General features: G+C 41.4%; 1 protein-coding gene across 1 annotated transcript; it reads right to left on the bottom strand.

The window, feature by feature from the left end:
* Positions 1 to 24,706, bottom strand: tfr1a (transferrin receptor 1a). Its single transcript, XM_079488931.1, has 18 exons — positions 24,552 to 24,706; positions 11,799 to 11,846; positions 11,236 to 11,473; positions 9,973 to 10,159; positions 9,042 to 9,267; positions 7,149 to 7,271; positions 6,839 to 6,934; positions 6,527 to 6,666; positions 6,137 to 6,288; positions 5,352 to 5,471; positions 4,880 to 4,965; positions 4,727 to 4,790; positions 4,365 to 4,432; positions 4,186 to 4,256; positions 3,594 to 3,684; positions 2,890 to 3,111; positions 2,254 to 2,412; positions 1 to 1,722 (listed from the first exon to the last, which is right to left on the bottom strand). Exons 2-18 carry the CDS (start codon positions 11,829 to 11,831, stop codon positions 1,480 to 1,482), a joined length of 2,319 nt encoding a protein of 772 aa, XP_079345057.1. The 5' UTR covers positions 11,832 to 11,846; positions 24,552 to 24,706; the 3' UTR covers positions 1 to 1,479.
* Between the last annotated feature and the right edge of the window lie 638 nt (positions 24,707 to 25,344).

Raw genomic sequence — 25,344 nt, 5'->3', positions numbered from 1 at the left:
ACGTGGGAGGACCTGGCAAGCCGTTGTGTCCAGCACTGGTTGTCGGTCGGCAGGTACGCTTCGGTTAGCAGATGCTGCTTTTGTCAATTCGACAGTATAACTGTCATAATTATGGAAGGCACTGCTCCCGATAATTATAGGTTTTCTTTAAAAAAGGCGTTAAAAAATACCATTTATAGTGATCCCTGTCACTGATAAATAAATAAACTAATAAATAGACACATTTTTTTCTTCTTTTTTTTTTGTTTCAGTGCCACGCGTTAACGACGTTCCTCCCCCACAGCCCCCCCGTTTTTTCTCAGAGGCTGAAAAGGTTGGTTCGCGTGTCAGCAGGTTGGCCGTCGCAGGCGACTCGGCGAGACAAATCACGTTTGGGACGGATTGAACAAGCGCCACCTAATGGTGAGTCAGTCAGTGGCTGTTCTTGCATTAGAAGATCAATGGAGCACTGTCGGGAGACTTTACATAGTAGTACTAAGTAACGGCAGATTGTCTCATTTGAGGGTACTTTGCAGGCGTACTCTGTCAACACTACCTCAAAATAAGATTCAGTCCCCTTAACAATGTCAGAATCTCTGACAATGCCTCTAGCAGCGATTTCCAGCACAATAACACAATTCCAGCTGCCAGTATGAATCCAATGTGACTCAGGCTTCAGCAGTGGAAATAACAACTGCTTAAGAGATTATGATGAAAAAGCATCCATTTCACTACATTCGGCACTTTCTTCGTGGTCTGTAACACCAAACAAAGTAGTGCTGCCAGGTAATTTGGCCATGTGTAAGGGAGTTGTTACTAGCACCAAAGTATTTGAGGTGTGATATTGAATACCATTATGTAAAAATTGTAAGACACTGAAAAGTGTGCAAATTAACTGGCCTTTTGATAACATATTATAGATTTCCATCCTTTTGCGTTTTTGGAATGAACATTAGACCTTTAATTAAGAACAAGTCACGACTTATTTGCGCTCGTCTTTCCTTATCTTAATTTATTTTATTACTATTTTAAATTCCTGCAGTTTGTCATCGCCAACGTGGCTTAGTGTATTTTTCAAACTGTCAGTTGTATTAGGTCAGCCTAATTGTTTACATAGTACACCACAGTGGAGTGTATAAAACAGAGGGTGATAACTAACATTATTAATTAAGACATTTTGTAACATTTAATGTATTTTTGGAAATCTGTGACGAATTTATTTTATTTTTTAAGTTACCGAATGTTCCCTACGCCTGCAGATCCTTATTGTCATCAACGTGGCTTACTGACAGTAGTTGTGTTGTTAGGTGGGCCAAACCATAGATGAGGCAGAATTAACGAGCCAAACTGGTTTTACTTTGGTTGCGTGCCGGTGTCGCACACCGAAATTAGTCGACCTACAAGCTCACAACGCATCAAATCACAATGTGTCGCAAGATTGTACATCGGCTATTTTCTTGCGCGCGACACCGGCACGCAACCAAGTACAACAGGCCCTTCTTAGACTTCGTTGTCCAGAGCCCAGATGTCCCCCGCCAGTGCGTTGGCACATCCCTGAATGGTCCAGGTGGCCAGGGCAAACTGCTCGCGGAACAGGTTGGCGTCGGCCGTGGGGTTGCTGACCCTTAGGTCTTCCAGGTGCTCCAGCAGACCAGTCAGCGTGTGGGAGCCCGAGCCGATCAGGATGTGGCGGAACGGCTTGCTTGTAGGAGACACGTAAGGCGACAGCAGGCTCTTCTCCACCTATGGGAAACGGACAGAGGAACGTTGGGTGGACAAAGATGATATTGTATTTTGGCGTTATATTTTTATGCTATGTTGATTAATTGAATACATAGGACCACAATGGAAAATCCTCAGGAGTTTTTTGTGTTATCCTTTACATTTCTGGGTAATAAAATATTCAATCAATAAAAGATACATACAGAAACACTCACTTGTCCTGCTAAAAGCAAGGCACCTGAATCTAGCGCTTAACTCTATGATCAGGTTATTAACGATTATTACACGCATATGCCCTTTCAAATATCGTTGCTGTTGGGCAGAAATCTCACATCTCCATATTTTTACTTTGTGTTTTTTTCTTTGTAAATCAATGCCCTACTTGATCATACTACAGCATCACACAATATCAAAAAATAGTCAATCTTCTATTTTTTTAACAGTTTTAGACACATGAGGTTTCCGTCCGACAGACATAATAATAAATAGCATCATGTCAGAGTCAGACCATTTCATAATGGTTTCACACTAGATGAAATCCCACGTTCTTACCCTCATGATACGGTCATTGATTATGCGGCACATCTCAATGTCCTCCAGGTCACTGTTCTCTATTTCAGTTTTCAGGTTGCGAGAGGCGCGGTTGTAGGACCCAGAAGCTGTGATCAGCCACTGCACCGTCAAGGCCTGGGGCAACGAGTCAGGCCGCATCTGGAAGCACAAAGGAACCACAAAGGGACAATGTAGCACGGTTCTGGCTCCCAAACTGTGGAACAAACTCCCCATTGCAGTTAGAGCTACTAAAGATGGTCCTCTTCAGACTCCACCTTACCCCGTAGCACTTGCCCTAGCCTTGACAACCTTGAAGGCTTATGCAAAGGCTAAAATGTAATTTAAGTAAGATGTTATGTAGACAGATGCCAGATTCATTTGTAGACCTGGTATCCTATAGTGTGTATAGTTTCAATGTACAGATTATAGATTGTCGTTTTATATTTTACCGTTTTTAGACTGATGATTGGTCGTTGGTGACCCTAGATTACCATTTCTATACATTTGATGAATTACCTCCTGTTTTCCTTGCTTACTGTACATTGCTCTGGATTGAGAGCGTCTGCTAAATGCCCTAAACTGTAAATTGTAGCACTTAGCTAGAGTGAAGTGAAGTAAGTCTAGCATGATTCTCACCCTCTGAACTGTCTTGACTTTACGGTTGATGTCGAGCACCTTCGCGCGGATGATGTTCTCGTACTTCTGGACGTTGAGGCGCAGCAGGTGGTCGTGGACCAGCCTCAGAGCCATGTGGCCGGCGAACTGGGCCGCTGCCACGGTCATCTGAGGGGTCTGGCTGGACGTAATGGAGTCCAGATTCTTACGGGTGTCCAGCATGGTGCCGTAGTACAGGTAGTCCTGCAAGGAAACGTATAGCAAGTGTTTAGTTCCTAGACTAAAACTATGACGAAAAATGTTAGCCGACTACCTTTTTTCACTGACGAAAAGGAAATAATAATAATAAACTATGCTACGATGACTAAAACTATGACTAAATATACTGGCAATTTTGTCAACAAATAAAAACTAGACTAAAATGTTAGGGGGGGGGGGTCACTAGTGGAAATGAGATCCAGTAGAACTAAAAGACAACAATTTATGCTTGGTTGCACTCCGATCTACAAGCTCACAGATAACTAAAATATGACTAAAGGAATTTTGTCAAAAAACAGACTAAAACTAAATAAAAAATGTCTGCCAAAATCAACACTAAATAGGTATAGAGGTGTAGCAGGAACTACAGCAAACAAACTAGTTCATATCCAACTATCACAGTCTTGTAACGGTCCACTAAATGTAAAAAACTAAATGATTAAGATTATTGAAATGGGCCAACATACCGAAGTGGAAGACAGTCGAAAGGAGGCAGAGGGAACGCCAGCGAAGGTGAGGAACGGGTAAGCAGGATTGTCCACTTGCATAGGCTCCATGCTGGAGAACATCAAACATGTGATGTTCAAAAACTACAATCCATAAGTTCCATCTCCCAATGGAGAGGGGACATTGCAATGATGTCCGAGATATGGTGGCATATCCATTGTCCAGTTATTTTTAACTTGCTGCCCGAATTGCACCCCCTTTTACTTATAACCGTCATGTGGTAATAATTATTGATTGATTGATTAACCAACATACCCCAACATACTAAAATTAATTATTTAAATGAATACGTAACCAGGTTTTTTCTGACCCGAAATAAATTTGGAAGAGATGAGAAACACGGATGAGGCAAGCCTAAACATGAAGACGGCAGTGCCGTCTCTCTGGTCCATTTACATTTCTACTGCACACTTCACTTTTACTGAAATTTTGATTATTGAGATAGTTTTGAGGAAGTCTTATATTGTAATCAGCCAAATAATAATAATAGTCTTTTTAAAGCTGTGATCATGCTGAAAGGTGAAAGCTGAATAAACGCAAAGGTCAACTTACACATTAGTCTCCCAGCTGGCCTTGGCATTCTGCTCATAGAGGGTCACAGCAGGGTAATTGGGGACCTTCACCTAAGAAAAGACAACATAACAAAATATTTATAAAAACTGCAACTTAACAAAATATTTATAAAGATGTTTTTTCTCATCATAGTATGGTCATATAGCTTAGGATCTTACCTCTTTCAGAGTGCTTTCGATGAGGGAGTACATCATGGGACTGGCTGAGGCTTTGAATCCATTCTGACCTGAAGGAGATCAAACACATTTAAAACTAACAAATTAATCAATGTGAAGTAGACAAGATTCCGGCAGGTCAGCAATTTTACTGTAACTCCGCCAGGACATATGAGAAGGAGGCCAATTAGAATTTGGCTCATGCATATTTGGAGGAGACGTGGATTTCTACACACCCTAAAACCAACAGTAGGGTTCAGAAGTGACAGACTTAAGTTTACACATGTGTGAATTGGCATAGTGACTAAATTGGGGAGGCAAAAGAATTTAAAAAAAAAGGCTAAATAAAAGCCTTGCACACATACCTGCAACAACGCCATCCAGGTTGATGTATGAGAAGGCTTTCATGTGCAAAGAAGACAGATAACCCTAGGAAAGAAAGAAGTATTTTTAAGTACAAATGAAAAAATATATAAAGTGAAATCTGTTTTCTGCCGATGTGAATGTGCAGTGCTCACCTCCAACCACTCGGTGGCACCAATGTTCCCATATTCCCCTCCACTCCAGCTAGCAAACACAATGCTCCTCCTTGGCTTGAATCCATCTGTGAAACCATATGAATGTCATTATATTAGCAATGCACAGCATATCAGTGTCCAGGAAAGATGTATGTATGCTTATTTTTAAAGATTAGTTTTTTGTGCCTATATTGATCGTCATGAGGTCGTCATGAACGGGACTCGAACACGTGACGCGCTGTCAGGCCAGAGCCTATATGTGGCCTCACGTACAGTATGCTTATTACTTACAATTACACTTTATTGCTGTGGTTTGATTATCATTAAACTACTGACAAATGACGAGTTTACAGAACTCCCTTGAAGTGCAACTGCAAAACGTAATATTACACATTCATAGCTTAGACCTTTCATTTGTTTTTCATATTTTGGTGAATAAAGTGCAGATTGAAAATTGGCACATAAGACTCACCTTCCTTCACCATTTCAGAGATGCAGCGTGCCAGTTCCACCAGGATACTGGTGCCCACGGTAGATTTGGCGAAGCCCGGACCCCACGCATCCCTCTGGGCACCGATAACCACATAACGATCTGAAAAGAAAGGAGTTGGCAGAGTGTGAACAACGCTGACAAAAAGGTCATAGCGAGTCAGCTGTTATCCATGCCTACAGTAATGGCAAAACACCTGTTGATGTACTGAAGACCAGAAACTTGATTTAACAACCTATTTCAGTGTTCTTTATTTTAATAAACTAGTGTTTCTGAATTGACACCTAGTTGACAGGGTAAGTAAGGATAACATTATCCTCTCCTAGTTATCTAGGTCTAGTGTCTGTCAATGCACTCCAAAAGTGCTTCCTTACGCACAAAAATAAATAAATAAAGACTATAGTTCCCTAGCAGTGTGGCTGCTCAATCGTTTGAGGATGTCGCTGACCAAAAAGAAGAGATCTACAAGCTAACTTAGCTTTGTCGATCTGTTCTTTTTGGCCAGCGACACAGTCGTACTAGAAAGCATACTGTAAGTTCTTAAGATAATAATAAGTGTTGTACATCAGTGGTTCTCAAAGTGACGTCCAGGGACCTCAACGGCTCCTCCGGGTGGTTCCAGAGGGTCCTAAACTACATGATTGAAAGTTGGGAATCAAATTGACCCTTGCTGGTCTACAACTCTGAGAGTTATCTGGGTCTGTTGAAATTAAAGGTTTGAGAACCACTGTTGATGTTTGAACATTTACAATGAGAGCGTGTTGTACCTGGATCCACATAGCCTTTGATCACACCAAAGACATTGTTGATGTTCTTCTGGGTCATTATGTTGTTCACTTCCACCGTAATCACGTCGTTCTCATCCCCCAGTTTGCTTACGCCTCCCCACTCACTAGGCACAGGCTCACCGCCCAGTTGGCTTCAGGGTACACAATACAACAACATTAGAATAAAGTCATTGCACAAGCATGTGACAATGACAATACAGTATACTGGCCAGTGGTGGGGTTTCTTTTTACTTAAAAAAGTAGCAGTATCACAATATAAAAGTCACAATATAAAAGTCAGTTACAAGCCGCACTGTCTACAAAAGGAAATGTAGACGTTAATAAACCTCAATTTATACAAAAGGTAGTTTACATTTTAACGGGCCCTACCTCAGAATGTTTTCAGCCGTGCGGCCAGTGATGGTCTGGGCCAGGATCTCGGGCAGGCCCGATGACTGGAGAGGAGGGAACTGGGTGTGGTTGAAGGAGGGGAAACCCGGGGTGTAGGGGTCCCCGGAACCCAAGTGCACCTGAGACAGAGAGAGGAAGATGTGATGAAGGGGTGGTCTTCTGGTTCAACTTGTATGGTTAACAGTCTGACAAAAACTAAAACCCATGAAAAATACCTCAACTCTCTCCAGTCTCCACTATGCAAAGGAGACATAATATTCAAAATCCAAATGTCTTTAAGTTTAAACTCACGTGTCCATAGAGCTCCGTATCAAGTCCAATGGGGTAGTCATCAGGATCTGGATAGATCAACACAGCGGCCGCATTCATACTGGCAGCGTTCGCAACCTAGAAATGCAGATTGACAGAAGAATTGAACAAAACATTAAGGGCTAGAAAATGAAGAACACCTGACTTTGGTACAATCTAACAATTTTTTTTATTTCTTCACTTCAGTCAATGATTTATTCGTTTTTGGGAAAAAGGATTGAATGCCCAATGTTCCTTTTTTACATTCATAATATTACTCAACAGCCCTCATCTATGGCAACATACCACCCACCTTCTCAGCAAAGCTGATCTTGCCAGCTCTAACCAAGATAACCCTGCCCGTCATGTTGAGGTTCTTGTTCTTCAGGAGCCTGAAGTCACTTGTCTGCCCGTAGTATGCGTAGAGGACAGCACCCTGGAACAAGTCAAAGTAATGGTGTTTAATGGACAATACTGGTGGCCAGGCATGTTTAGTTCATTAAATTACTGCAGGCTATACATACTGAATTTCATTACAGCAGGGGTTTTCAACCGGGGGCCACCAACCTGACTAAGAATGAACCCGGTGACCACTGTGGTGGGGGGAAATGCTTGAAATTAAATAATGACTTAAAGGCTTGATTTAATGAATTAAATCATGCCCTTAACAGTCATTATTTAACTGAAATGTGCTAGTGGTCCAGGGCTCAAAAAAGGTTGAGAACCTGATCTATTCCAATCCTACAGTTACCCGAACTGATATACTGATTGTATCAGAGCAGACACATGCAATTATATCATGGGCACATTTCCTAATAATGATGACACTCAACCAGTCAATCCGGTACACTTTTCCTTATTCCCTTCTTGAAATTCAGTGGAATTTCTTCACCACCAACTTCCCACCGTTCTTGAAATTCTGTGGAATTTCTTCAGCACTTACCACCCTTCTTGAGAACTTCCCAGCAACATTGACACATCAGGCCCTTTGTCTCCATGTCGTTAAAAATATGTTGATTCATTGAATCAACATTTTTTGAATGAAAAGTGTGTGTGTGTGTGTGTGTGTGTGTGTGTGTGTGTGTGTGTGTGTGTGTGTGTGTGTGTGTGTGTGTGTGTGTGTGTGTGTGTGTGTGTAAGCGTGTATCTTCAACAAAGCATTACTATCTATCAGCTAATCACTTGCATGCATGTACAGGTTGCAAAGTGAGTGCATGCATCAAGAATTTGAGATTCTGTGGAATTTCTTCACCTGCAACTTCCCAGCAACATTGACACGTCAGCATTGGTTACCAGGTAATTTAGTGTGCCGTTTCTCTACTAGTCTCCACTTTCCTACATTACTGAATGCATAGTCAGGGGCCACATGCACTACCTCCACAGACCACCAGTTGAAAACCCCTGCATTAAAGTATGAAAATAGACTTTCAGAGACTGTCTTGAAGCATTATTGAGATTAGATACAGTAGATGTGTTTTAATGCCTTTTAAAGTGCAGATTGATTTGAAGTCAAGCTGAAAATCCCTGGAGAAAACATTAATTTACAGATCAACCTTTAACTGCGCACTGATTTATTTTTTTACTATTCAACACCAACTCAATTATCTCATTATAATGACTTTGGAGAAAATGTAAACAAACATGAAATATAAAATTAAAGGCATTTGAAAGATATTTCACTTTCAAATAAAGTAAAAAGAAAAATTGCGGCCCCTTCACGCATTAGACGAACATTCTATTTTATTTGAAAGTGAAATATTTGGTCTATGGTATATTTTTTCTTTAAAACTATTGCTTTCTCACTACAGGCTTTTACATTTTAAACCATAAAGCTGAGCCCCTCTCCAAAAAAAGTCTTTCTTTACATCTGGGACATGGAGTAAAAACGGGGTTGAAATGTGGTTTATTTTCTCACAACTGTGATTGGTTTAGCAGCGCGTGTCTTCAACAAAGCATTACTATCTATCAGCTAATCACTTGCATGAATGTACAGGGAGTGCATGCATCAAGAATTTCATCGGAAGCTGGCAATATTACATAGAGGTTGATGTTGCTGTGGTTAATCCAACGTTTCAGCCCTATCTGACCTGGAGTGTAGTGGGACTGCATGAAACAGTGATTGTGGTTCTCAAACTTATTCATGTCAAGGCCCCCCCAAATTAATATGTAGTTTGTGTGTAGACAACATTCAGACAAACAGACGTACCGTTTGTTTTCCAGTAGCACTGTAGGACAGGAATCCGCTGGGACGTTCTTCCTTCCCTTTGAAAGACACCTGGTTGAAGCCGGGAGCCGGGGGGCCTTCCTGGATCTTTACAAAGTGCTCATCGTTCCAGCTCAGCATGCCGTACTCTTTGAACCTCCTCATCACCTTGTTCGCCAGCGCCTCGTCGCCAAAAGAGCCAGCCTTGTGGTCGTTACTGGCAAACTCACTGCGGTGGGGAGGAAACCACCAGAGAAAGAGCATGGAGAAAGAGGGGGGCAGAGAAGGAGTTAGCCATCTTGTTCAAATGTAACCAAACACACAAAACTATCCTAGAAGTACCGAAGGCCTGATGTCAAAGCCACGCCCCTTGGGTCACATATATATCCACAAGGAGAAATACAGTCCGCACACTGGTTATGCTGCAAAAGCTCCACTGCATATTTATTGCTGTCAATGTTTGAAAACGTAGCTGTATAGTTATTGCCGTCAACGTTTCGATAACTTAGCTGTATATTTATTGCTGTCAATGTTTTGATCACTGTTGATACTGCCGTTTGTCCTGCACTTTTTCATCACAAATACATTCAATTAAATCCCTTGATACAAGGACTATGTTTTAAAAGTTAAGATTACTCCAGGTATTTTGCAAAGCACCCGACACTGGAAATGTACAATTTATCCCAAAAGGCAAAAATACAAGCCTGCCTACAAATCACAAACAAACTGTCCGATATTGTAGAGCAATATCGGACTTTGAATGGTACATTGTCTTTATGACCCAGGGGTCATGTCTTTGACATCATCACATGCAGTACAATATTACAGAAGTCAGAAACATGATTACAAAAAGAAAAGGCTCTGGTACCGCAAACAAAAAACAGGTGTTAAGCGTTTGGATTGCCTTCAACACTTCAACACACGTGTGGTTTACCTGAAGGCAGCTTCAAAGTTGGATGGAGCGAGTTTATTGGCCAGAAGAGCCTTGACGTCATCCCAGTCCATGAGGGGGGCGGCACCTGTCTCGTGGATAATCTCGTTGTCCCCAATGTCCGTTTGGGATGTTGGACAGGGGCTGGGAAAGGGCTTTTTTCCATGAACCAGGTAGCCAATCAAGTACCCTGGAGGGGGGGGGGGGGTACATTATTCATTTTAATTATTTGTACCAGTCATTATCTGTCATTTCTTTGTACTAGAGCGGTGCCCGTTGGGCACTGGCCTACTTGGAACGATGCAAGTTGGAAATACATGCCCCACCCAGATATAATGTCTGTGTCCCTTTTATGCCCATATATGGAGTTCTTTGTCAGGCATGCCCAAATATGGAGTCTATGCAGACGTCAGAATGATGTCAGAACAGGCCAGCTCCATATAGGGACCCTGGGCAGGGGCCCTGTCCAGAGCCCGGGCAGAGGCCTTTTTGGGGCGGTTCTGGACAACCGTGGGTCCGACTGACTCGACACCGGGCACTGCACTCCCTGTGGTGGTGTGGAACGCGTGTCGAATTTGAACGAGGGAAAATGGTTCTCGAGTTACGTGGATTACAACAGTACAACAGCATTAATTAATCCTCAAGAGATGGGGACTTTCTTTGGTGTTTCACCCAATCACAAGAAAGACAAGGATCACAATGGCAGAGAGAGAGAAAAGGGCACAGATGGAGGACAGAATGGCGGCAGTCGATTATGTCCAAAACCTCAAAGTCAGCACTGGCGCATTGTAATACAATACGGTCACACGTTAATATTCTACCCAAGTCATTCCACTTCACTGTCCATTATATATCTCACAGGAGTCCACTAAGTGCCACAACCTTCCAGTGTAGCAAGGCTAAAAGCTTTGCAAAACTGGTGGTCTAGGTCTGCTTGAATCCTCCAGTGAATTAGCTCTCATTTCATGGAGCTATATTTTTTATGCCAAGCTATATTAGGCATTTTGCCATTGGTTTAAACTAGACGGAGGGGCTCTGATACATCCATGCACCAATCCTTCATTTCGTCGGGTGGAAACCTCATATACAGCATGTCCAACACTGTTACTTTTCAGGATTCAAATTAATCAATAGCAAAAATAGCAGATCGACAAGCTCAAAGCGTGGCAAAAATCTAGCTTGTAGATCTGCAATTTTTTGTGTGACACTGTAGTAAGGTTTGTATCCGACAGCGACCATTCACACCTCTTCCTTCCCCTGTCTTACCGATGATGAATATGAGGAGGGTGGTGGCGGCCATGAAGCAGATGTTCTTGGGCGTGCGGCCAGGCCTGCGGGCCACGTAGGGCCCGTTGGGTGCGGTGTGGTTGAGGTGCTCGCCCACGCCGTTGCCTCCGACCTCCTCGTCCATGTCCGAGGACAGCTTCATCTCCACCTGACTGTTGTCGCCCTCCATGTTCTGGGTGAGGTTGAAGCGTGTGTAGGAGCGCGGCTCCCCGTTGAACTGTTGACGTGAACCAAGGGCAGATGAAGGGATAAGGGGAGTGTTTTATTTAAAATTATCATAGGAACTATCTCCAGTCAGAGTAGGTTTACTCCTGCTGACTGCGGTGTGATTCACAGGTGGCAAAAAACATAGTAGCTGTAAATCACATTTTATCTCATCTACAATTTCAATAATGTTTAGGCCTACTTGGGTTGAGTTGAGTTGATTTCCTAAACCGATTGTGATTTAAAGCTTTAATTTCTTGAGAAAAAATGACTCATTTAGTGCAAGAGCAGCTTTTCAAACTGAAGCTCACTATTTTGAAATGTAAATGTATACTCACAATTTTGGATATTGTTGACCTTGCTTGGTCCATTGTTGCTTCTCAGGTCTGAAAAAAAGAAAACATGAAAGATATTCAGTGAAGGGGTCAAGATCAAGACCAAAACTCTACCACCTGGTCTTACGAAACTCCATGGTATGTAATGTACCTGTATCTATAAAATAGCTCAAAGCTCGATTGCTGGTTACTTAGGTTAGAACCCGCCACAGTGGTGTTCAACTAGAACTTAAATCAGGATGCTTCGACTTCTGCCTTGAGCAGACCTCTATTATATATTATCCGATTATGCTTTGTCAGGATGACTGAGCCAATCAGATCTATCCATATATGGGTTCTACCACATTGATCTGATATCAGCACTAGGTCAACCTAGACCAAATATAGGGATTGTCATACTAGACATGTCATGTCAAACAAGTAACCCAACGTGCTAGTCGGATATGTCATATAGCCCAACGTCCAAGTCGAATATCCCCATATATGGAGACTAAATATCCAATGACCAACTCTCCCAGATCCTGATATGAATAGAAGTGAGAGTCTTTGTTACAGTATCCATGGACCACTTTGAACCTTGTGTCCCTATTTTGGCACTATAGAGCACCGAAGTCTGATGTCAATATCGGTAGAGGGCGCAAATCCACAGGTTCATGTACTTTTTATTTGCATTGTAATCCCCATAGGGGGATTATAGACCGCCTCATATAAGACGAACTGTGAAAAATAAACAAATCATCCAGGCCGCTGCACTCATGGATATGAAGAATCAACTGACTGAGAGAAAACGATATCGTTACTGCTGCTGAATTAGTTAAATTTTCGCTAGAAACAGACTGTATCATATATGAGTGACTGACAGTCGCAAACGATACAGACACCTCCCTGACAACTCCGAGACAGCTTGTTTATTTTAAGACCACAACGCTTATATGAAACGAATTTAAGATGACCCCATGTTATTCTCCATAGATAAATTACTTCCGTGAACCAGGGGAATCGAGGGGACGAGCGAGTGACGTCAGGACTTCGGCGCTCTATAGGCAAAAGAAATAGGACTTAACCACATGAAGTCAAGTATACTAATTTTATAATGCAAACATTCTGTGAGAGTTGGGCAAAATGGCAGATCTGTCACATCTCACAATGCGTTGTGAACTAGAGGGAAAAATGCGGGGGTCCAAGTACAGACCTCTGGGGGACCACGGTCAAATAGGGTTATAAGTGTTTTAAGGTTAACATTTCATTTACATACATCATGCTCATATGCCATTTCATTTCTAGGAATAACTGCATGTCCAAAGAGTGCACCCCACACTTGTCCAAACATCCACGGTGTTTCCTATGGTGTCGAACTATAAAGGCAGCACTGTTCCCAGACACAAAAGGCCAGTTTCCAGCGCCTTGAAGTCAAAGTAGACTCCATGCCTCCATGTGAAGTCCACACAGCCAGGAGACTACAATGACAGAAACAACAACTTCCCCCCGTGGGTTTCCATTCAGCAAATGAGCCAAAGAAAACAGGGCTTCCATTGAAAAAGAGACAAGACCTGAAATGCAAAACTGCCGTATGTTTTCTTGAAATCTCACGACGCCTGCCCGGTGTAACGAGAGCGGTGCACGTTAAGATGCCGTGAGAAGAAGGGTCGTTACAGGAACGTGCTGCTTCAGCCACACAAATCCAATAAGCAGGGGTTTCTCAAACATTTCCATGTGGAGAACCCACAGTTTGACATGCATTAGGCCACAGACCCCCATTTGATACGATTCCTCATCTCTGAGACCTCTCTGTAAAAAAATCCTTAGTGGTAATTTAACTCCCGACAGTATTGTTTTTTTCTTCTTTTTTAACGTTCTGTTTATTAATTTTTTACAAATGTAGAAGTAAATTGAGAAATACAATCTCCCGACAGTATTGTACAAATTAAATGACATGGACCCCTAGCTTGTACACTGTCGGGAGTTACAGACCTGTAAGGATCCATTTGGTCCCAACATTGATACCTGGTCAGTGTTTTAACCTTGTTTACAGACCTGTAAGGATCCATTTGGTCCCAACATTGATACCTGGTCAGTGTTTTAACCTTGGATCCGGATGCTACCTCTTTGTCTCATTAGTTATTGCTATGTAGCAACATCATTATTATTATTTGTTAATAAGAATTTGGTTTTTAGAAAAGGTTTTAGAAGGTGTTCTCAGTGGCAGGTGTGCAATTTTAGTTTCACTTGACTATTTTGAGAATATTGCACAAAAGGGAAGTAACATCTTTAACTCAACAACCACATTATGTAGAAATAATGCACAATAGTTGTTGCACTTCTCCTTTACACAAAGTTAAACACTGAAACACTAATGATATATTTTGATAAAAGATTTGCACAAATTTCCATAAAAAAAAATAGATCCACAAGCTCATAGCATGGCACGAAGTGACGCACTATGTCTATGTATGAGCTTGTATGTCTGCTATTTTTTTATTTTTTTTAAAGATTTTTTTTTTGCGGCTTACGCCTTTTATTGTTTTTTGAAGGGACAGACAGTAGGCTGACAGGAAACGGGAGAGAGATGGGGGAAGACATGCAGTAAAGGCCGTGTCGGGCTCGGGAGTCGAACCCGCGGCACACTGCGACTGGATTACCAGTCGGGTGCCCAGACGGTTACGCCACCGCCTGGGCCATGTCTGCTATTTTTATAGAAAATGTCTTGCTCTACACCTACAGCAAATCTCTCAGAAAATAGGCAATTTAGTGAATCTACAAGCTCACAACGCATCATGTTGTGCCACGGTGTGAACTTGTAGATCAGTTTTTATTTTGCAGAATGTTCATATATTATGAAACTAAGGTTAAGTGGTTAAATGATTTGTTCGATGGCCTGTCCTCCTACGAAAATGGCAATAGTAAACCTATTCATCAAAAACAAGTCGCCCAAATGATGTGCCAGACTCATGCATTCCACTCCTTTGCAAATAACCCTCGACCCTGACCGTGATGACCATAAAACCCTCTAAATCAGGCCTTGCCATAAAACGTTCACCATTATTTCACACACCTTCAGCCTCGACCCTAGCTGCAACCTCCAACCTTCCAGGCTATGTATTCTGCTCTCTACCCACAACTCCCCACAAAAAGCTTTTCATACAACGAAATTCTGAACAAATTCCTGCATTTCCTATACTGTACTACTGGCCATGAAGTGATTCTGGCCAAGTTCTGAAATCAGCTGTAAAAGTTAAGTAGCAGTAGTTTCCCTTGAAGTTGACAGGTTAACAGCTATTTATGTCCCGTACCCTGTCCAACCTTCACAAGAACAAAACAGTCTCACATCTCTACAGACACCTCTGTTCTTCTTATCACAAGTAGACCGATCCAAATGCTATCAACAATAAACTTGAGGACTAAAGACTACAGGCATAAAACTAAACAAATGTCTGGAACTTTGGACTAAAGTCTGTGAGAAAAGAGAATCCTCGTTAATTTTGACATCATGCCAGTGGAGAGCTGCCACTACTGAACTGAGGGCATTGTGTTAGCTCAGTGGGCTATGCTTCAAACAATATTCATATCAATGCCGTGTTTTAATTGGGCACAGTTTGCACGCATATTTCTCGCTCTCGTTTATACAATCATTGCTTGTCCATTGTAACTACTAATACGGAAATATTGAAATAAGTAAAAACATCACAATTATCTGCTGCAGACAGACAAACCTTTTAATGACCTCTAGAAGAAACACATGCTACTCCAATGGGAGGAGATTGCAGACAGGACATGGCATGAGAGCAGACTGCATACTGGCAAAGCTCACTAGTGTAGCAACTTGCAACCTCAGTGAACTCCAAGACCATGTCGAGGCCAGGGGCACATAACCCTGGACTACGATGATTTGATTTCTGATTAAACTTGTCCTATAGATTAGATTAAGGCCCAGGGTGTAAGCATAATGTTGGTAAATTAATGCCCTACTTTGTCAGACTACAGGGTTACACAAAAGTAGCAAAAGTACTAAAGACATTTTCTAAATTGAATCTTAAAAGTAACAGTTTTGGACAGTTTTCCACCCAACAGCAAGGATCAGAACTTAGTCCTATAGGTCAGTGGTTCCCATACTTTTTCACGTCAAGGACCCCCAAATTGACACCAATTAGACAGCGGACCCCCATTTGAAAAGATATGCCCCATAAGAAAAGATTTTTTATAAGCAGTGATTCTCAACCCGTTTAATTTCAAGGATCCTCAGTTTGACATGCATATTGGTCTACTGAGTACTGACCCCCATTTAATGGCATTTCTATCTCTGGGACCCCAATTTATATTGTAAAATCAATGTTAATTTAACTCTGAGAGTGTACAAATGGAACCATTAGGGTCCATTTGGTTTCCATTTGTACACTCAAGAGTTACAGACCCATAAGGGTCCATTTGGTTCCAAACTATCATTTAGATGGGGACCCCCAGGAACTCCCTCAAGGACCCCTGGGGGTCCCCGGACCCCACTTTGGGAACCACTGCTATAGGTCAAGTGTCTATTTGGGGCAAATGCCAACCCCACCCTACCAAAAAGAAAATCCCATATATACATTTCCCATATTATATTATTGTTTAAAACATAAGAAATAGCAAATAATAGATATACAGGGCTTAATGGTCAAAGGGGGTTTGGCTATTCTGAGGCTCTGCGCAGCATGTAGCTAACTTTAGAAGGCAGCGTGTCCTCAGTTGGCCCTTAGGACCACTTGACATGGCGTAACCTTGGAGCCTGCCTGGCACTGAACTTACATACAGTTGGAGGCCATCGATATTGTCCTTTTCTTTTTGCTGAGGTTTGCGTGATCTGCGCAAAAGGACAGTTAACCCATTTTGGGCGGGAACCCCTTTTGGTGTTTTAAACATTGTTATAATTTAGCTATTGAAAAATAGCAGATCTACAAGCTCATAGCGCGCCACGAGCTTGTAGGTCTGCTATTTTTCAATAGCTAAATTATTTTTGAAAACTGGAGGATTTAGAAGGATTTTTTTAAATTTTGAGGTCAGGCCTAAATGGGTCAAATGATAAGGGACAATATCGGTGGCACCCAACTGTAGCCAAAACATGACCACTCTATCGTGTGGAGGGAGAAGCAAAGGAGCCTACCTAGTACAGCACCAAGACCGTAAACCAGTCGTTTTAAAAGGGATTGTGTCGTCTAGTTTAGTTTAGTGAACACTGACACGATCTTTGGTGCTACTTCATCAGTGCAGATCAGTCTCGTTACCAAATTGTTCACAGCCTCACCATGTGACGTTAAGATGTGGACTATTTTAATGGCGTTGACCCTGCCATAGCTGCTTAATAATGCCAAGTGTTCTTTTATGCAAGGAGGCCTACATCTATGTTCTTACATACCAAACATACCCGGCCTTAGCAGAGTTAATACTTTAATCAGCTTAGTTAGACTTTCCTTTAAGAGAAACTGGTTCTGTAACAACTTGTAAACTACAATTTGGAGAGCAGTGTTCTACCATCACTACTATCCTATATTATGAATATAAGCATTTCATAAGCCAGCTACTTCTGACGTATTGTAAAGTTTGTCCTTTTGGGAATGCATACATTTTAACGTTAGTTCAGAAAGGTGAAGGAAATACTTGCCATTAATGCCACTACGCCACTAATGCCACTACGCCAACAATACAAATGACGCTAGTTTTGTGGATTCTTTTAGTTTTAATGCATGGCCCCGGCCCCCCAGTGACCCCCACCAAATGTCCGGCAATCAATTAATTTCTTTGTAAGCAACCATGATAATTTTCCTACAGCTTTAAGTACAAAAATCTGAACTAACTGCTATTATTTATCATCTCTACAAACTGGCCATTTCCCCACAGTAAGCGAATTAGGCACCCTGAAAGAAGCATGTTAAAGGTCTCTATAAAATTCACAATAAAACCAAGTTAACTACTTCCCGGGCTTATTCAATATGTAGACAAGACATATACTTAAAGTTTATTCTGAATTCTGGTTCCCCTTTAACCCATTCAAACTGGGAAAGTGTAATTTTAGATTTTAGCGTTAGGCTATTCAAAAATAGCAGATAGACAAGCTCACAGCATGTCACTTGCTTCGCTATTGGTTGTATGATAAAGTATATATGGGGTTATTTTATGCAAAGAGGTGAGATTTAGCTTACAATTACTTGTAAGCTAAATTGGAACCTGTCTGATTGAAGCAAGTTATTTGAAGTTAAAGGACAACTTTAGTTTTTTTTTCCAACAAAAGGTTCATGTTTTTGGTTGTTATTAGAGAAAGTAAAAGATGAGTGTTAATTGTTTTTCTTTTGCTGCTTTTTCTTTTAGCGTTCATGTTCATTCGAACATGGGGCTAAATATGCATTTTTTTTTACAAAATAAAATGGTGATTTATTTTTGTATTATTTACTATAGTCCAACTAGACCCCAAGAAATGATATCTGGCCACAAAAGATCACGGGATCTATTGAATACATGTGACAAACTGACATATTGAGCCAACGACACACAGTATGGCTGCCCCTAGTAAGTACCTCCACATTCAGTAGATCCTGTGATCTTTTGTGGCCAGATGTAATTTCCTGGTGTCTAGTAGGACTATAGTAAATATTAATAAAGAAATCACTGTAAACTTTTGTAAAAAAAGACGTATTTAGCCCCATGTTCGAATGCCCCCGCCCCCCTCTCAAAACTAGCTAAAATCGCTAAAACGAAAGATTTTTTAACACCCACCTTTTACTTTGTCTAATAACAACCTAAAACTTGAACCTTGGTTGAAAAAAACGAAAGTTGGCCATATATATATATATAGGGTATAGCCTTGGGTCCGAGTGAGAATTGTTATCTTAAATGAACAACCTTAACTGAATCTTCTGGACAGCGATCAAGAGGCATGTCCTGAATCAGTATCACCACTGAATGTGTTAGAGACAGATAGTGAGACCAAATTTGAAATTTGTGTTACACCCTACTAGACTAGTGAGCACACTCACATTGCCAGTCTCCATAGCAATGAGGTACAGGAGTAGACTATAGTGAATCCAGTATGTCTACCATAGCAATGAGGTACAGGAGTAGACTATAAGTGAATCCAGTATGTCTACCATAGCAATGAGGTACAGGAGTAGACAATAGTGAATCCAGTATGTCTGCCAAAGACAGACATCACACTCGACCGTTTAAAATCATATGCCATTTGACCCAACTTTGCAGACAACGTCACTATCACATGCCATCCTTCAGCTAGATACTTGGACCGGACCAAAAAAAAAAGCCAAGCATTGCCCCAGATTGTTTCTTTTTTTTCCCTCTCAGAGATTGGTGACACAATAACGGCGCTGGCAGCAATTCAATTGTCTTCTAATCATAACAGCCTTATGGAGCTGCATACTATTATATTACATCTTATTCATAGCTTCTTATGGGCTTAATCTGCTGCAAAATTACTCTTTCACAAACGTCTGAATCCAGTAGATATGTACTTTGCCACCCTATAAACAGTTATATTCAAACGTTCTCATGTTGGAAGGAAACAAAGCGAAAACCCCATGAGACACATCCCGTCGACTACTGGTTGTTTAATATTATCTTTTAGTTAATATTAATTTATATTATTATTATATTAGCTAATGGAAGGGATCATGGAGGTCTTTTCCCCTCCCACATTATAATGAAGTACTAGACAACTAGCTAACCAAGCTAAAAATGTACCAACATCATGGCTTTTTAAAATTGATATCCAGGATCAAAAGGAAATGTTCACTGTGTATTAACGTTGTCATTTTTAATAATAATGTCATTTCAAATCCACTCTCAAGGAAAAACTTTCAACCTGGCGTCCCTATTTTCGGCATATCATTATTGTCAAACATTTATGCTCCCCTAAACCCAAGGATAAACTCTTTGAACTCAAACAACTGTACTGGTTATTTTAGCCACCTCCCAGGGCCCACCCATAGGCCAAATCTTCTGCACATGAGATTTCTCAAAATCTAAGGGTCAAACATTGAATTGATGATTGATTGCGCTTCCGAAAGAATGAACACAAACATACAAACTAGAGGCCTAGCCTTGTTCCAATGTCAATCAACACCCATTAGTAACACCAATTCAATACCTCGCGAAGTTTCCTCAAGATAGAGTAGTAGGCAGTAAGTGACTTAACAAAACCAAAAAAGTTATTTTGTTGCAGAGATTGAGAGACAGTGAGTGAGTTGGCAGCAATGACAGCTACAGCTCAAGTAAAAGCCTAGTAACCTTCACAAATATACCCGGCCTGACATGCAGGCAAGGAGACCAAACATTACAACACAGCCATTGTGAATTCAGTCATTGGGTCATATCAGCTACAGTTGCAAAATGCCCTTCTTCAACTTGATAATAGCCAAGTAGCAGTAGTACAACAGTAAATCAATTTAATCAATATAATAAAAGCAATAATCAATACAAAAAAAGATTTGAAAGATTTTAAACTTAAAAAAGGCAGATCTACAAGCTAACAAAGCATCGCATTGCAATGCTTTGTGAGCTGATTTTTTTATATTTCTGTGTGACACCGTATGATAAAGTATAAAAAGGGCTGAAGTTGTCAGACTATCATTTTTATTTGTATTTATTGTTGATTGATATACTGTATAAAAACAAGCTTCTTTATTAATCTAAATGATTTATAGTTGCAGCCTTACAGGAAACAGCCAAGCTGTGAGAGCAGAATTACCCACAACCTAATCTCTTACCTGTCATGGCTTGCTGTCGGGTGGTTTATTATTAGTCAACCCTCACATTGAAAAGCTGTTAAACACTTGTTTACTACTAGTTATAGCTTGGCAGCGGCTTAGTTTAATAACACCTCTCATACCCATTCATAACAATTATTGTTTTTAAAATGTAACCTATTGCTAAAAAAGGACCGTATCCTTAACACACACACTATGACTTAACGTCTTAACCCATTAAAACCAGGAAAGCATGTCATTTTAGATTTTAGCATTCATAGCTATTAAAAAATAGCAGATATACTGTACAAGCTCACAGCAAGTCACGCCGTGCTGCCGGGAACTGCCCATAGATCCGAAGTCCCGGTTAGTCCGAACATGCATTAAGGTTGCACTGCTCCCGTGCTTGCGGTTATGTTTAGGTTAGGGTTAGAGATAGGGATAGTAATTTCGGAACAATGAACCTTCTGACTAATGACACGGCACCGTGCTGCCAGCGTGTACATTTATTTTTGGAAAATCTTAAAAGTGTAGTGGAGTCAGGCCTAATGTTCCTGAAATTCAAAGAAAATGCAGTGCAACGTCATCATAGAAGCTCACAAAAGCATTACTCATGCATTCAAACAAGTCATAACTGGAATAGACAGGTACAGTATTGGTAAAATGTTAGTTTATTACCAACGTTTTGACCTGGCTCTGGCTCACTCAAAACAAATAGCAAACCGTAGCAAAGTCAAACTTCCTGTCCAACCAAAAGGTTAACCTTCTTCAAAGAAACTGCTCCAACCAGTAATTGGTTAAACAATAATAAGCCAGTACAGGAAAAGCTTCACGTAACCTTCTCGGCATTCATATTTACTGTACGAGAAAAACTCTTGCACAACCACAATCTGTCAGGTGCATCAGAAGACCAAAGATTGACGAGTGTAGAAGGAAAAGACTCCCGCCTGGCTGTCTCAAATGCAAATAAAAATGAATCGCCTCATGAAGGAGTCCAAATGTTGTGATTCCCATTATGCTTTTAGCATTCTATTCAGACATTGTGCAGGAGTCCTTCTTCCTACATTCTTATTTACCACAAAGAAATGGTAAGACTGAAGTGGCAGCAGTGGCTCAGAGGTAGAGTGGCCAGCAGCAGAACAGCCGGATAGGAACTGTGAGGTTCCCAGTTCAATCGGGCTCCACCAGAGTTAGTATCCTTGAGCAAGACACTGAACCCCTAATTGCTCCCTATGTGCAGGTTGGTACCTTGCATGGTTTCCCCAGCCATCTGTGTATGAATGGATGAATGTAATGCAGTCTATGTAATTTGTAAAGCACTGTAAAGGATAAAAAGGGGGCACGGTGGCACAGTTGGTAGTGCTGTCGCCTCACAGCTAGAAGGTCCTGGGTTTGATTCCCGCTGGGGACGCTGTGGGTGCGTGTTCTCTCCCCTGTGTCATCAGTGCCCATACCCGAGGCGGGGTTGGCGAAAGGGCCTTTCTGTGTGGAATTTTGCATGTTCTCCCAGTGTTCCCTAGGGTATGCCCCTCACAAAAACATGAAGTAATCCAGGTCTCCAAACTACCTCCCCCTGGCCAGCCGGGGCACCTGAGGTAGGGGAAAGGAACTGGTTGGAATAATGTGTTCCTTCCATGCGCTACGTCCGGCCGGGGAAACCCCCCCCCCCCCCCCCCTGTCAGGTGAAAAGAAGCAGCTTGGACTCCTCATGCATAGAAGGAAGCATGATGTTTCATTACTAGTCTTTTCAAAAAGCAGGAAGCATCTTTTCAAAAAGCAGGAAGCAAAACATCAATTCCACTGTGTAGAAGATAACAGGAATCATCATGAACAGCACTACAGACCTATCTATGTTAAATCATTTGATTTCCTGCAGACAATTTAAGGTAAGATAAACCTTTACTGACAGGGTCGGGTAAAAGTAGAGATGTAAGAATAAGATGTGGTAAAATAAATAATAAGAGTCTAACACCAGACCTCTGCACTTTATCTGACCGAGTAATACATTATAATGTATAAGTTGCATATTCTATAGGATAAATATAGGATGCATGCATATCCAATTATCCATTGCCAATTATGATAATGAAGAATAGGCCTATAGGCTATATACATTGATGTGATCACTTTATCACTAACCAATACATCAGCCTGATAGAATAGACTTTGGACAAAAGAACACCTGCCAACGAACTTGACCCCTGTTGGTGAGTGAGGGAGACGAGGGTAGAGGCCCAGACTGGGTCGGACATGGGGAGACAGAGGAGGGAGGGGGAAAATTGCAGAGAAAGACGATGAAAGAGAAAATCAAAGCGATGAGGAGGAGAGATGGCAACGAAAATAAAGATGGAAAGAAAGGAGAGAGCTTGTGCACGCGAGGATGGAGGCGGGTGGTCATGGAATAGAGGGTGGGGGGGGGGCATGGGTGCGTAGGAGTCATTGTGCAGTGGCAAATCATGTGATAGTCACAAGTATCCCATGGGAAAAGAAAGAAAGTAGCAGGCAGTGAGGCATGCAAGTCTGACGTGAGTGATATCAACTCATGTCTACTCTACACAGAGCTAAGCCTATAATGGCACAGAATACAGTTGTTGAACCATAAACATGAGGTGCAGTACACACTACAGCATGGTTACAGTCAGTTCAGTGCGTCATACAAACAGGACAGCGATAACACCAAATTAAACTGGCTCTGTTGCAGATTTTCATGATGCACCGAAACCCACGTTACGTTATAGCTTGTGGTTTCCCCGATCAGGGCCCCACTACTACTAACTGATCAGATAAAATGTGGCTCCCTCCTTCAGGCATAGGCAGGGCTACATACGGTAGTACTGTATGTATTACATACTGCCATCACCCCCCAGGCCAGTCAGGAAGATTCTTTGAATTAATGGCAATAACTCTGTTATGCTAAAGACAACATCAAAGACTAGCAGGCCTATTCATTCTAAATGCAGGTCTACTACAGACCAAAGTGGAGCAGTTGTTGGTGTTGTTAATACGAGTATGCTTGTGACAGGCCAAGGTTAAAATAGTTCATGTGAATGGTCTCTGGAGGGTCACCAGGACAACCCAGAGCATGCAAAGCATTTCAAGGAGGACATGAGTGACACCACTACAGCCACAGTGACTATGTCAAGTTCACACTGCATGGTTTTAGTATTTAGTAATACAGTATATGACGTTTTGTTTTTTAAATAACTCCTCTCAGTGTAAAGTGACATGGCTCTCGAGGAACTTAACATATTCAGTTAATTTTATTTGAGAGCTATGGCCATAGAAGGTACAACATTTAATACCAAAACTCAATTATTTTGCAATTTGTTTGACAACAACATTAACCCCATCTGTAGTTCAACGTTATCTGCATATAGGCTACTACTGATACGGTGTATGTGATGAAACGGTGCAGACCAGGGCGTTATAAACACTCTACAATGCTGTAAAGATAGCGTATCTCCAGTTCTCCACAGTAAAAGTGTAGTATTAGTATTGCTAGTCAGTCAAGGTCAAGAAATATGATTGTGAGCCATGTCTGACCGTCTACCTAGTGACACTGTAACCTTTGTCTTTCCCCATCATGCCCATGATGACCGCTGTGTCCTCCATTCATGTATATTGCCCTGCCCCCGTCTGTCGCAGGATGCAAACTGTTTAACACGCTATTAACCCACATCATCAACAGACGGACGTGACAACATGCGCTCTCCACTATGGCGTCCTATATTGCTAGCAACGTGACAACCACCTGGCAAGTGGCAATATTTGCTTCCTGCTCAATAACCGTCTCTCAGTCAGTAAACGTACTGTATGCATGGGTACAATAGTCTAGACTTGTATCTGTAATCTAGGGTAAAATATCATTTATGGAATCTTCTAGAAGGTTAGCTGATAGCATTTTACTTTCTGCCGAAACGTGATCGTTTCTAGAAGTAGCTATCGTTCGATACATCCCTCAATCCTAAATGCTACGCTAAACATGAACTGGGTCGGTTTCTATAACGCACTATAGCCTCTATAAACGCCCTACCTTTTCCTTATGGTCAGTAATAGACACGCAGTGATGTCCTGGACGGTCCTGGGGACTCCACACACACCAGACCGCTTCTGACTGATGGTCACTGAACTGGCAGCTTCACCCGGCTTCAACCTTGAGAGACCACACGCTACGCTACGCTCGCTCACCACGCTGCTATATTAGGAAGCGTCACTTCCGTGGGATGGCAAGGCTATGTAAAGAAGGAACCGTAGGGTGCGTCACGAGTCACGACACGTCTCACGTTCAAGCGCCCTACCTTCACAGCACTGCACTTCACGGTCTGGGAGGCAGACAAAAAAATACCTTTTATATTTCTATCTAACTTTTTTTTCTTCTTTTAACCACTTTCAACCTGCCATCATGGTTCCTGTTTTGGCATCCCATTATGGTTACATTTAAAAATGTACTATTATTATTATTATTATTATTATTATTATTATTATTATTATTATTATTATTATTATTATTATTATTATTATTATTATTATTATCATAATAATATTATCATTATTTGTCAATTATTATGTCATGCATAGGCGTCTGGCTGGCTCACACAGCATCTTGTATTTTAGGGACAGATAGGCTAAATGCATCTTCTCTACCAACCATTCATGAGTTACTGATTGGTTTTAAAATGTAAAATAGGGAATTGGCCTCAATCTAATTGCAAAAAACCCAAACTCGGCTGATTTTGCATCTTCAATATATCCTGAATAACAGAAAGAAAGTTGCCTGGAATTGTCTGAGGGGAAAGTGTTGAAAATGGCCTGGCCCTGACATCCTA

Source organism: Electrona antarctica (assembly GCF_951216825.1).
Source record: "Electrona antarctica genome assembly, chromosome: 19".
Classification (NCBI taxonomy): domain Eukaryota; kingdom Metazoa; phylum Chordata; class Actinopteri; order Myctophiformes; family Myctophidae; genus Electrona; species Electrona antarctica.
The sequence above is the reverse complement of the archived record's forward strand: the minus strand, read 5'-3'. Positions and strand labels throughout refer to the sequence as shown.

Excerpts from the sequence above, each read along its gene's own strand:
- tfr1a (XM_079488931.1), bottom strand. The coding sequence starts at position 11,831 with ATGGACCAAGCAAGGTCAACAATATCCAAAATT. Across the intron at positions 4,791-4,879 it reads GTGCCACCGAGTGGTTGGAG|GGTTATCTGTCTTCTTTGCA; the intron begins GTGAGCACTGCA and ends TTTCTTTCCTAG. Across the intron at positions 3,112-3,593 it reads TTCGACTGTCTTCCACTTCG|GACTACCTGTACTACGGCAC; the intron begins GTATGTTGGCCC and ends GTTTCCTTGCAG.